The sequence below is a fragment of the Semicossyphus pulcher genome, unplaced genomic scaffold (assembly GCF_022749685.1).
Source record: "Semicossyphus pulcher isolate SPU_LCO1_2020_fin unplaced genomic scaffold, fSemPul1.0.p SCAF_6, whole genome shotgun sequence".
Classification (NCBI taxonomy): domain Eukaryota; kingdom Metazoa; phylum Chordata; class Actinopteri; order Labriformes; family Labridae; genus Semicossyphus; species Semicossyphus pulcher.
Window position 1 is genome coordinate 30236139 of NW_027211737.1, and position 14053 is coordinate 30250191.

General features: G+C 44.5%; 1 protein-coding gene across 1 annotated transcript; it reads right to left on the minus strand.

Moving 5' to 3' along the window:
• Window positions 1-399: 399 nt before the first annotated feature.
• ccdc180 (coiled-coil domain containing 180) lies at window positions 400-13883 on the minus strand. Its single transcript, XM_069682735.1, has 34 exons — window positions 13824-13883; window positions 13611-13680; window positions 12575-12684; window positions 12280-12408; window positions 11410-11520; window positions 10968-11063; window positions 10727-10890; window positions 10081-10200; window positions 9633-9712; window positions 9223-9311; window positions 8730-8849; window positions 8438-8611; window positions 8198-8313; window positions 7804-7930; window positions 7502-7556; window positions 7311-7423; window positions 7053-7222; window positions 6794-6963; window positions 5966-6146; window positions 5729-5875; window positions 5507-5651; window positions 5299-5415; window positions 5140-5217; window positions 4850-4933; window positions 3263-3411; window positions 2642-2725; window positions 2498-2564; window positions 2250-2385; window positions 1867-2027; window positions 1641-1766; window positions 1453-1549; window positions 1234-1315; window positions 631-784; window positions 400-534 (listed from the first exon to the last, which is right to left on the minus strand). The coding sequence occupies exons 1-34, from the start codon at window positions 13881-13883 to the stop codon at window positions 400-402; spliced, it is 4017 nt and encodes a 1338-aa protein (XP_069538836.1).
• Between the last annotated feature and the right edge of the window lie 170 nt (window positions 13884-14053).

The following is a 14053-nucleotide window of genomic DNA, read 5'->3' on the forward strand; positions in this document are numbered from 1 at the left end:
TCACATTACAGGTTACAAGAATCATGAGAAACATCAGATAGCAAAGCTTTTTTTTAGGAAATGTTAGACTCTAGTTTGAGGGCTCGGATTCTTGAGCAATGCTGACGGATGTTCTAATATTTTGTTTGACTCATTTGTAAAAACGAGAGAAGACAAAATGTTAAAAGTCAAACAACCTCTAGTGATGAGTGCAGCTGAGCTTTAACATGAGAGAGTGATTGAAGTCCAGTTATTCTCCTCTACAGACGAAAGAGCTGAAGTTACTCCGACATGCTAACAACAAGTTGACGCTCGTTCTTCTTCTGTGGTTTATTAACAGACATCAGTACAGCTGATGACATCACAGATTCACAGCAAACAGCAGAGAAGTTTTTGGTTTCATACTTCAGCTTACGCGTGTCAGTGTGTGTTAGTGTGTGTCAGACTGTGTATCTGCTGTCTCCAGTGTGTGGTCCACCTCTGTAGTTTACTCAGTCGTCTTTGTTTGTTGTCGTCAGAACGAGAAACCTCTGACCTGAACAGCTGCTCGAACCTCTGACGCACACACACGCACACGCACACACACAAATGAATTACACGTCTTTAAATATGTCTGTTTTATTAGTGTGTGTGTTTAAGGTGTGTGTTTACCTTCACAGCAGCATCTCTCAGCTCAATAACAGCCAGATGTCTCGCAGTGCACCTGGTCGTGGTGATGGATGCTGTTGTTACTATGGTAACAGTGGATGGCGGGTCGGCTGTGCTGCTGGTGGGGGGCGACAGGTACTGGATCCCAGACCAGGTCCTGGTACACACACACACACACACACAAACACACAGACACACACACAGAGTATGGCTCAAGCTTTAAGGGGTTTGAAAGCTTTTATTGTGAAGGAGTTTTAGGCTTTTACTGTGAAGGAGCTGGAGAACTTTACTTTGCAGAGCAGGATGACTTTTACTGTGAAGGGGTTTTGCTGCCATTAAAATAAAAAGACTAAAGGCTTTTACTTTGAAGGGTCTGGAGGGCTTTTATTGTGAAGGAAATGCATGGATTTTACTGTGAAGGGTCTGGAAGGCTTTTATTGTGAAGGAAATGAAGGGATTTTACTTTGAAGGGTCTGGAGGGCTTTTACTGTGGAGCTGCAGTGCTCCAGTATTTTGACATCTTGGTGTATGAATGCACATCAGCTGTATTCTGATCTCACAGCCCTCTGACATGTAGCTGGTCAGAGGTCAGAGGTCAAATGTTACCTGCCAACTGTGCAAGGTTTTTGTCCTGTTTCAGCTCCCGTCTTTGTGCTCTCCTGCTGCTGTGACGATGCTGCCTCGGTATCTGTGTCAACAGAAACAGAAGACTTGGTGACTCCCAGCTTCTCTGCTGTAGCTGCTGTTCTGTTGACTCCAGCACTCGACTGTATGAAGTTCATTAAAGCACCATGATGACTCAGGTTGGTTAAAGGTGGACGTTACCTGCAGCTGTGAGCAGATTATCCAGCTGATGGAGCAGCTTCTCTGTCAGAGAGGCCAGTGATGTCACAAACTCCTCCCCTCTGACTCTCAAACACTCCTGAACACATCAACACAAAAACACACAGGTATAACAGGTGTCCCACCCTTTAAAGCCCTGATCACTTCCAGATTCTCCTCCTTGCTCCTACCTGTAGTTCCAGGTGTGCTGAACAGATGGCGCTCTGTAGCTGCTGCTGTCTGAGTTCCTCTCTACCGTTTAGAGTCTGAAGCTCGTCGTCTCTGAGCGACACTCGCAGCTGACGGACGTTTTCACGCTGAGAACCAGAAAGAAGAAACACAGTCAGAGCTGGCCTTCAATTTACCTGTCCTGATGACCTCTGATGACCTTTGATGTCACTGTTTTCAGCTTCTTACCCTTTCCTTCTCGCTGGTTGTCAGCATCTCCTCCAGCTTCAGTCTGACTCCGCCCACCTCCTCTTTCAGCCCCGCCTCCTGCAGTCGCTCATGGTTCCCGATCAAAACTGCGGGTAACAAATGCAACAGCTCCTCCAACACAGACAGCTGGTTCACCAACTCTGAGAGACAGACAGGTAAGGAGAAAGACAGGTAAAGTGATAGACAAACAGCTGGGTCACCAACTCTGACACAAACAGACAGACAGACAGACAGGTAGGTAGACAGGCAGGCAAGCAAACTGTGGGTATAGCAGCTTGGCCATCTTGGTGTATACTCTTGTTCTTCTGTCTCTGAGGACTTTTAAGGTGCTCATAAGTGTAGCAGTACAAATGTGTGTCTACCCTCTTTACTGGTGCTCAGAAACTTCCTGGCCTGTTCATGGTATCCCAGAAGCCTCTGCTGCGTACTCTCAGCCCATTGGTCCAAACTGTCAGGAACCAGGAGGAATGTGCTGCCCCGCTTGCTCCGGTAAAAGTCCTGACAGAGTGTTATGAAAAAGAGATTCAATGAAAAACTTTTTACATGAGACGATTATTTAAAAACGTACCTGCTTCACTCGTACATGCTCCTCAAACCGTGTCTCTGTTACCTCGGCAACCAGCAGGACGACGTCATTGGCCTTCCATAACACAGAGTTCACTGCAGAGCTGAAGGAGCTAAAACACAAACACACCGGTGATCCACATCTGAGACTCGTCAACAGGATTCAATCAGACCAGCGGGTCAAACTCACTGTGTGGTCGGTTCTGGATCTGGTTTGGGTCCAAACACCTGGAGCCTTCTGTCAGACCTGATGGACCTGCTGCTCCTACCCACACTGACACACAAGCACACACACAAGCACACACACAAATACACTAATAGGTCAAAAAGAACTCGAAACACACTCAACAGTAAGAGATACTACGTGTTTGTGTGTGTGTGTGTGTGTGTGTGTGTGTGTGTGTGTGTGTATACCTCAGTGTGCTGACAGACCCAGTACCCCTACGTTGAAGACGTTGGACAGAGCTACGACCTGCACACACACAAACAGCTGTGAGTGTGTTTTGTTTCACAGCTGTTTTGTTTGTGGTTTGTTTGTGAAATTACATCAAATTAATTCAATAGAAATCAGATTTTACCAGAAGCTGGTCTTCCCCTCTCCTCTTTCTCTGCTGCTTCTGCTGCAACAGCCTGGTTCTTACGGAAACTGATGGGTGAGGATAAATAGACAGAAGTAAAGAAGGAAAGGACCATGGGGAAGAGGAGAAGAAAAAAAACGTTTGTCTTTATCACCACAAAGCACAATCAAACAAAACAAGAAGTACTAGTATTTCCTGCAGTATTACTTAGTGGAATTGATTGGAGTTTGTACCTGTTGAGGGACTTGATGATGCCAAAAACAGGGTCATTGAGGAGGTCAACACCTTTACTGCTCGGCTGCAGTAAACCAGGAGGTGGGGCTGACCGGACCTGCTTCCTGGACTTGGGACGAGCTGATAGACTTCCCTGCAGGGCGTTTTCCTAAACACACAAATAACATAGAGAGGGAAATCCACATGGACATAAAGAAGACCAAATTTCTCTTGATAGATCCAGGTTGTTAGCAGGTAGTCCAGATATACAAAATACAGTACAGGTTGAAAAGAAAGTAAACATAAACCACAGATGGTCAAGTTAAACTGGAGGTAGTTCAGGCAGACAAGAGTTGGTCGTGGCACACAGTTGATCAACGGTCCAGTAAGAAAGGAGGCAGTCCAAATAGAAACTTCAAATGTCTTTGTCAACATAAACAAGACAAAGTCCATGGTATTCTAGAAAAACTGGAATTAGTTCTGATAGACATAAGGTATTACAGGTAGACAAGAAGGAGTCCATGGAGACAGGTGATTCTCAGATAGTTGCTAGTCCAAGGTATTCCAGGTCAACAAGGTCAGACAGACAAGACAAAGTTCAGGCAGGCAAGAGATAGTCCAAGAGGATCAGAGGTTTGTGTAGGTACAAGAAAAGGTACAATAATCCTGGTAGACAGAAGCCTGTCGACACAGACTAGTGGTAATCCAGAAGACAAGAGGTAGTCGAGAAAGGTGGTCCAGAGGACAAGAAGTTAGAACACAAGGTAATCTTGGTAGATGAGATATAAGACAGGAGGAAGAGAGGCAGACCAAGTAAATAAGTGGTAATCGAAAGATAGTCCAAGGAGACAAGCAGTAGTCCAGGTATACAAAAGGGAGTCCAACAAGACAAGTGGTAGTCCAAGGAGACGAGTGGTAGCCCTGGTATACAAATGTAGTCCAACAAGACAAGTGGTAGTCCAACAAGACAAGCAGTAGTCCAGGTATACAAAAGGTAATCCAACAAGACAAGTGGTAGTCCAGGTAAAAAAAAAAAAAAGGTAGTCAAAGAAGAAGACAAATGGTTGTCCTGGTAAAGCGGTAGCCCAACAATACAAGAGATGGTCTAAGTAGACAAAAGTCGTTTCACATAGAGAAGATGCAGTCCAAGACGACAAATAGAAGTCCCATAAGTCCCAAATTATGGTCTGGGTAGACGAGTGGTTGTCCAGAAGAGCTATAGTTAGTCCAGATAGATGAAAGGTAGTCCAAGAATAGAAGATGCAGTCCAGAAAGACAATAGATAGTCCAGTAAGACAAGTAGGTGTCCAGGTGGAAATGGAAGTCTGAGGAGACAAGATGAAGTCCAATAACACAACAGGCAGTCTGAGTCGATAACTGGTATTCCCAGAAGATAGCAGGTAGTCCAGATGGATGAGAGGCAGACCAAGAAGACAAGATGAAGAACAAAAAACTAAAAGTAGTGTTGTAGAAAAGTGGTATTTAAGAAAGACAATAAGTAGTACAGATAAATGAGAGGTAGTCCAAGCATACAGGTGGTAGCGCAGGAAGTGAGAAAGTAGTCCCCATAAACAAGAGGTAGTCCAAGTTGACAGGAGTTAGCCTACCAATGAGAAGTCCAGGTATTGACAGCGCTTCCTTAGTTCTTCACTGACAGACGACAGAAGAGAACACACTTCATCGGGGGACACCTACAGATAAACACACACACAGACAGGCCGAAGAAATACATCATGAAAACATTAAGACCCTTTGTTCCTTCTAGACCTTGTTTGGTATTATCACAGAAGTGCAGTAATGTACAGGTACACTACAGTGGTAGCTTAGTAGTGATAAAAAAGCAGTAGGGCAACAACACTTAAATATTCTGCTGCAGTGTGTGTACCTGTGTGTGTACCTGTGTGTTCTCCATCATCCTCCTCAGATCGTCCAACTTGCTGCTGATGGCTTTCTGCTGCTGGTTACAGCTGGCTGCCTGCATGGTCCAAGCACAGTTTAACATATACAGTAAAGAGTTTCATACAGTACTGACAGACAGACACAGAAAGACGGGTACCTCAGCCTTGATTTTAACTTGTGTGCTGCTGATGGTTTTCTGGACCTTCTCCATGAACATCACTTCAGACTTCTGGAAGGAGAGTTTCTCCTCAAAACAACCAGACACCTCCTTCACCTGGAGGAGAAACACAGGCTTTAGGCCTCTGAGTATATGTTAGAAGCCCTGTTGCTTTGTCTGAGGTAAGGAGAAAGGTTAAAGGTCAAACCTGCTTTAAACTCTTTGACTCAAATGTCTCCAGTTCAGAGTAGATCGACGCCTCTGCCACACTAATTTGTTTGGTTTCCTCCTTCAGCCTCCGCTGAAACAACTTCACTTCCTGAGGAGCGAAGTTGCCTCCTTCACTGAACAACCTGCAGAAGACGAAAACATGTTTCTGAGGACAATTTCCTCCAGTCTATTTATAGCTTCCAGGTGTTCCAGTTGTTACCTGAAGGAGTTGAGGAGTTGTGTTGTCTTGTGTCTGACCCCCTCCAGTTTGATCTGAACCGTCTGTCTGAAGCTGGTCTGACAGCACTGTGTGTCTTTGATGTGCTGATCCAGACAGTCCTGCAGGGCGGAGCTCACCGCCTCCAGACTGCAGACAGACAGAGAGAGACAGTAATTCATGATGTTTCAGACTCTTGAGAAACAACATAAACAGTCTTGCCTACAGATCAGTGGTTACCGTTGGCTTCTGTCAGCTGTCAGGACTTTGTCCTCCATGTTGGACACTGTGATGGTGAACTCCTGGTTCTTCTTGATGATGGAAGTTTGCAGGTCCTGCAGCTTCATCCTGCAGGAGGTCAACACGTTGGACACCTCCTCACAGTGAATATCGACACGCTGTCCGTGGAGCTGCAGCTCAGCTAAAACACACACGAGACACTGTTTGCATATTGTTTGTAAGAACTAACAGTTTGAACCATCATATATTTATACTGTCATTCTTCTATTTCTTTGGTAACTACTGATACCACCACAGTGCTAACAGGGCCTCTTGCTTGAGTGGGTCCATCCTTAAGTTGGTTTGTTATGTCCAAACTTTGCTTTGGAAAAAGGTCCGACAGAAACCATCAACTTGTTTTGATGGAACATTTGCACGTAGAGCCCATAGAGAGGCATTAACAGGGTTTAATCCCTCCAAAAAAATGTCACCGAGCACATTAAAAGACACGTTTAGTTTCAGCATGTATGTTGCTAGCTCAGAGGCTCAAGGAGAATGAGGATTTAAGAAACGTTTATATGCAGCTGGCTAAAGTGGAGGAGAGCTCCATCTGATAGAGGTTATCAACGGCAGGCTTATACACACAATGCTAATGTCATATCAGTCAGATTAGAGCTGCTACAACCAGGGTGTGTAGCATAGACTGTAAAAGTGGACGTAGCCGCCATGACTTCATCCATTGGTTTGTGGACTACTACCACCTTGCTCACCAGATGCTGACTTGATTGAACTCTGACAGTTTTGAAGTGAATATAAAAACACAAAGTCAGTCCAGTTTCAGATTCCTACCCAGGCGGGGTTGGTATATGTGGGTCTGGACATGTTGCCGGTTCAGCTGCTGCAGTTGGAGCTCCTGCTCCTCACGCAACGCCTCCTTCCTGTGCGTCAACATGGCAACAGTGGAGCTGAGGACGTCATGGCAATGCTGGTCCAGGTTATCCAAGAAAAGAGTCCGCATCCTCGACATCAGACAAACAGAGCGTCGTTGTTAGAGAGCAGTGTTCTGTTGGTATGTGATGTGAAGTGTTGTGTGTGTGCGTGTGTATACCTGCTCAGCTGGTGTGTGAGGAGCTCTACAGGAAACGGGGTCAGGTGTGTCTCCTGCTGCAGGTCTGGTGCGGGGCATGTGAAGACTGGGCCACTATATTTCACACCCCTTAATGATGTAAATGTGACATCACTGCTGATGTCAAAGAGATCCTGCAGAGAGGACTCCGCCTACACACACACACAAACAACCAATACTCATATCTGTGGATCAATAAGAAGTTCATTGTTTTCTGTCATTCATCTGTCAGAGCATCACCTCAGTCAGCCAATCCTTGGAGGAGTGGGCGGGGTTTGTGTCCATCTCACAGCTGATTGGATGATCCTCTGTCCCCTCCTGTGGTTTCTGTATTTCATCCTCCACACTGGTTTCTACACAAGCGGACAAAGTCGTTCAGACTGGACCAAAAACCATTTCAGAACTGGTAACTGTACAGCGCACATACTGACCCTTGTCGATGGGAGTGGTGAGTGATGGGTGAAGTTTCTGCAGCTCTTCTGGACTCTGAGGAAGAAGCTCACATTCATTTCTTATTGCTGTTAAGTCTCTATTCCACTGGCTGTTGACTTGTGTCACATGACCTGGATTTGCTACAACCACCCTGATTTTAATCGTCCTGAAGCCCCGAGATAAAGAATTGGAGAAGACGGCCTGAAGTCACCAGGCTGCCTCTAACTTTGGGATAGGGGTTGGGTGTTGTTATGGTTAGAAGCAGGTGTAGGTGTGTCTGAGGGGCAGTTGCCATGATTACCGGTCTGTAGGTGTGATTGAGGTGGAAGAATGAGCTGAGGCTGCTGCTGTAGGAGAGGAGCTCTTCCAGGAGGAGAGACGGGAGACGATCCAACAGCTCACACTGATCAGAGACGCACTGTCTACAGCTGCACACACACACAGTTACACATGTACACCTACACACTGACATCCTTTTGTTTGCCATTTAAGGATCGATTCATGATCTAGTTGTTGTTGTGTGTTGATATAAATATTAATAAACAGTAATTGACTGTAAAATCAAAGCTTCTTCACACATCCTTCGTTATCCTGAAGAACAAATGCAGTAGGAATATATCTGTAATATTACGACACCTGTTGTAACACTCACTATTGACTGACTGTGTGTTAGCATTAGCATTAGCATGCAGTACCTCTGCTGGACTTCCTGAAGATAGAGCACAATTTTTTCCAGGGACCTCTTCAGAGCATCCTCACCGCCCTCCTGACGGAGTCCACCCAGAAGAACGTCCAGACGCACCTTCTTCTTCTAACAACACAACAGCAAAGCATCATGGGAGAGCCTGCTACCTGCTAAAGGACTCATCTCAGGTGAAGGTGTGTCCTTCAGGTTTCTAAATACAAGATTAACTTGAGATAGGCTGATGACTCACCTGTACATGTTTCTGCTGTGAGCCTCTGAGATCGTCCTGGTGTTGTTGTAGTTCTTCTTCTCTCCCCTTTAACCTGCGGCTGTGTTTCTCCCAGAGCAATGCGGCTCCTCGCATCACAACAAACACACACCTGCTGAGACTGAGAGCATGACGGGCTACAGACTCACGACACAGCTGCAGACGGACAGACAGGTAGACAGGTAGAGAGTCAGAAAAATATTTTGGTAAAGTTGGACACTTATATTCAGTCTACAGACGTGTGTGAGGTGTCAGTGATGATAGTGTGACTGACCTCAAAGGCAGCCAATCGCTCTTTATCCTGACTCTGGCTTTGACCAATCAGAGGGAGAAGCTGAGAGCGGACAACATCATTCACCTCCTCTTCTGTCAGCTGCAGAGCTGAGAGCTCCTCCTGCAGGAGAATGTGTTAAAGACTAAAGTCAGATTTCATATAAATGTTGTACATGTCAACGCTTGTTTCTGGTCCGGTTGTTGGAAATATGACACCAACATTTCCACCGCAGCCAGGTGTGAAACCTGCAATAATCTGACTTTCTTTTCCACTCATTTTAAAAACAGCTGGATGAAAACAGAACTGAGCAGAGCTTGAACAGCAGGTTAAACATGCGCTCTTTATATAAACCAATATGGTCAGCTCTGGCTCGAGACAGTAGGATGATGACGGGCATAACGCAACAAACCAGTTGTTGACTCCGTGGTGGCCACATTCCCTTCTTAATTACAGTCTATGACAGAAACAAGTCATACAGCACAGATCTTTTTACCTTACAGTGCTCCACCTCAGCCAGTCGATCAAACCACGTCTGCTCATAACAACAACGAAGCTGATGGAGGAAGTCGGCATGAAGACTGTCTGAACACACACACACACAAAATCAAACACACATTGAATCTCCTGCTGTTGTTGGTTGATGAAGATGAACAGAAGGTGGAGCTGATTCTCCAGCGGGTGCCATTAAACCAATGAGGAAGTAGATGAGGTCATTAAAAGTTTAAAGTAAAACAATGTTGAAAACATGATGGAAACATGACGTTTGTTTTAGTTTCATGTGTTAATGAGAGAAACTTTTGTGCCTTATAGACAGATACTTTTTAGGTACCTGTCTTTTAGGTACTAAACTTTGTGACATGTTGACTCACACAGAAACACAAACAGAAAACGTGAAACACTTACCAATCTGTTCATTGACAGCTGTCAGCTGGTTGAACCAATCAGAGACCAGAGATGTTGAGCAGGAGGGCGGGACCAGAGAGCTGAAACATAAAGGATGTCATTTTAATGTTTCTTGTACATGTTTATAATGTTGTGTTATGTTCATGTTTCTTTAATCAATTCCCTGACTGTTGCACATTGCACAACAGAAATTACATCAAACTCATGTGACTAAACTCCTGGAAACGTGCAACATGAAGGCATCATGGTGGAGAGGAAGAAACAGTCCAAAGCTCCACTTCAACAAGAAATATGGCTCCAGAGTTGATTGCAACGTTTGTAAAATTATCAATTTGAGTAAGGGTGTAACTTCACTGCCCGCTGGTTTTTATTGTAAAGGATGAAGAGGATGATGAGCGACAAACCGAACCGATCAAAAGACACACGGCAGAGACTCTGTTGTTGTTACCAGATGTTTCTGATGATGTCACAGCGTTGTTCTGTCAGATCTTGTTGAGTTTGTTTCATCGTCTGAACCGCCTGCTGAACTGAGGCCAGCTGCCGATCCTCATCACCGCTGAAGAGACTCCTGCAAAACAAAAGCCACTGATTCTGAACCTGTTTAAAAATATACAGCTGTTAAAACGTGTTTATATTGATAATACTGCTGTAGAGATGGTATCATCGAGAATTATCTAACCAGGTTCTCCTTTCACCTGTATGTAAAACCTGTTTGATGCTGTCTAATTTAAACCTGAACCCATTTGAACCCATTTGAACTCATCTTTAACCAGTTACAGCCAGTTTGAACTCGTCTAAAACCTGTTTTAAATCAATCTGAAACCTGCCATGACTTTAAGCTAGTCTAATGCCAATATAAAGATGTCTTTCCCTCATTTAATCCTATCTTTAACATCTATAAGTACTTTGAACCAGTCTAAACCCAGTCAACTCATGTCTTTACCTTATTTGAATCAGTCTTAAACCAGTTTGAACCAGTATAAAACCTATATAAACCAGTTTGATAAAATCAAATACCTCGTTAAACTTTCGATAACCCGATTAATCCCATAAAAACTAGTCTGAATCGGAGTGTTTCCGAGTATTCCTCCCACCTGTAGTGATCTTTAACCTCGCTGACTCTGAATTTCCTCCAGCGGCTCAGGCAGTCCTCCCAGTGCAGACGGAGGAGTGACTCCTGCTGCAGGTTCTCCTCCTGGAGGAGCAGCAGCAGGCGAGCAACGCTACGACGGTTCGCCAGCAGAGACTGATTCAGCATCTGAGACACAAACAGAGGAGAGGTTTAACTTTCCGTGTTTGGTTGTTAGGGGTCAGTTAAAGGTTGCAGGGACTTGCCGTGGCCTCGCTGTGGATCAGTCTGAAGACGTCAGATGGAGGCAGGAAGCTAATCTTCTCCAGCAGGGGGCAGTACTTCTTGAGCACGACTCTGATCTACAAGAACAACATACGGTAGACATGAGTTCCTGTAGAGATACATGCATGTAGATATAAATATCTCCACATACACTTAAATACATAAAGACACAACTATTTTCCCCCCATTTCGCATGAGAGTTTTGAGCAGCCCGCAGCACAGATTTATAGACGTCATGCTGTTAATCAGCTCAACTAACTAATTATTTTGCATGGATAAAAAAAGTCTTAGATCTTCTACTTCAACTCATGAAGCATGGAAGAAAAAAATGCACATGCACACACACAATTCTCTGATATACATACAGAGCTTGTTGAAGAGCTTGTGATGAAATCGTCCTGAAACATGTTAACTCAGTCTGACCTTGTCAGTTCGTTCAGTCTCAGCTTCAGTCAGTTTGTGGTTCAGCTCCATGATTCTCATCTTCTTGAGCTTCACCGCCTCGTCCACCTCATCCCAGAGACCATGCACCTCCTGAACACACACACACACACACACACACACACACACACACACACACACAAAATCAACCAGTATTTCATTATTGTGAGGCTAAATATCTGAGTAGATGAACTTTGTTCAGTTCAGATGTTGTAAATGTTCTACTTTCCTTTTTATTGAACACTTTAAAGAGGGGGTGGTTTTATGCTGTTTCACATCGTAAGACATATATTTATAATGTTACAGTGTTGGATGTCCACACTAAACATGGGTGAAGTTTCAAATCTGTCGGTAAAAGTATGTCGGAGTAATCCCCCGGGTTCTCAGCTCAGTCTGCAGGCTGCTGTAAACGCCAGGTTCTTTCTTTCTTTCAGGTTTTTTCTACACGCTACACTTTGTGACGTCACAAAGTGCAGGCTTCGGGGAGCTGGCCAATCAGAACAAGGGTTTCTTAAAGGGACAGAGCTGACTGAGTCGTTTCAGGCAGAGGCTGTATGAGGGCCTGCACAGAGCACAAGTGTGAGAAACAGGAGGAGTTTTTCTAACAGTAAATTATGCTAAGCTAGTCCACAGGTATCACAGAGTGAAATATGAAGCCTGAAATTAGCATAATACCACCCTTTAAGGATTGAATCTGCTTTAATAAAACAACTTGTAATGCAGGCAAGTTGGAGCTAGTTCTTTTCAGATTTCTAAGTGGATTTATGGCGGTTTATTTCGGATAGACATAAGAGAGGGTGATATCCTCGGGAAGAAGAAGTCACACTGATTCAAGTATTATATGTTGTGTACCTGCAGACTAATGTGCTCCAGGTGTTCCAGGTGCTTCATTCTTTCCTTCAGGTTGTTTAAGCCGAGGTCCACGTCCTGCAGAGAGGACAGCAGCCCCAGACTGACAGTTGTCACCTGAGTCTCATACACCTAAAAAAACACAATATGAAGATTATATATACAGTAGTGTGTTTTTTACCTCAGGTAACTATATAGGTGTGAATATTAGCACATATTCACTTTATCAGTGTGTATACTTCCTCTGGTGTACTACCTCTAATGTATTACATAGCAGCATGTCAGGTGTGAATTCTACCTGGGTGATTTCTGTGAGCTCTGAGTCCAGCTGTTTCAGGGCCTCTTTATGTTTTTTGTTTTTCTTTTCCGTCAGTCGTTTAATGATGTCAGAGCTCGGACGATCAACAACTGAAAGAGAGAGAGAGGTGGACAGCTGTGATTGGTTGTTAGGACTGAATTTAAAACACTATCCAACAATCAGTGAACCTTTCAGCACCAATTTGTTGTTTAGAGAGCGACAGTCTGGTCCATCAGGTGTTTTTCTTCATACCTCCACCTGGCAAGATCCTGGTATTTCATGCAAACCCGGGGTTCTCATTATTACTTATCTTATTAAATTATTATTAGTAGTAGTAGTCGTATATTAAAATCCTCATTTATCACAGATACAACAACAACATTTGTTAAGTTTTTTAAGTTGGTCCATCAGGTGATCCAGGTGATGTCTGAGCTCAAAGATACGAACCCACAGAGTCAGGAAGTCTGCTGACATCATCAACGTCATCATCATCATCATTCACCTGCTGCCCCCTGCTGGATAGAGGACACAACAACGTGAAAGACAAACCGGTGGGGAGAGACAGAAACAGAAACAGAGAGACAGATGAGAGAGAGAGAGAGATGAAGACAGACAAAAAGACATATACTCGTAGAGAGAGAGAGAGAGACAGGCATGGAGACAGAAAAAGAAAGACAAACAGACAGAGAGGTGGAGAGGTGGAGAGAAAGAAAGAGAAAAAGACAGACAGACAGAGACAGGTAGAGTGAGAGACAGAAATAGACAGAAACAGAGAGACAGATGAGAGAGAGAGAGAGAGATGGAGACAGACAAAAAGACATATACTCGTAGAGAGAGAGAGACAGACAGACAGACAGACAGTAAGTGACACACAGACGTGTGGCAAAACAGATAGAGAGACAGACAGACATGTTGAACACGCAATTAATGGAGGTATGTGAATATTTTAGCGGAGTTGTATTCATTGTCTGTCTGTCTGTCCGTCCGTCTGTCCGTCCGACTGTCTACCTGCTGGCTGCACTACAGTGTGTGTTACTGTCCCCAGCAGACAGACAGTCTGTCCTCGTGTCTCTCCGCCCGGCCAGAAGAGATCTGGACAGCTGAACCTACAATACAGACATATAAACACCGGTTTATAGCATAACAAACACTGAAAGAACCACATCTGTCCGATAATAAACTCTTCACTTTATTGGAAATAGGACCGCGCCTGCGCAGTAAGTTTGGGACTCTGCTGGCTCTGACCCACCTGCGCGTCAAACAGCTGCCGGTACACCTTCCCACTCGGAACCGCTCTGCTCTCGCACATGCTAACGTTAATAAGCCTGCTGCTAAAGCTAGTCCGGATCTATTAGTCCTCCGTGAGATGTGTTCACCGGGTCGGAGCAGAGTTCATGGGGCAGGCGGAGGGTCGACCGGTGAGGTGAATCTTCAGATTTTGTCCTCTCTGGTCGACTTTTTATTACTTTTATTATTACA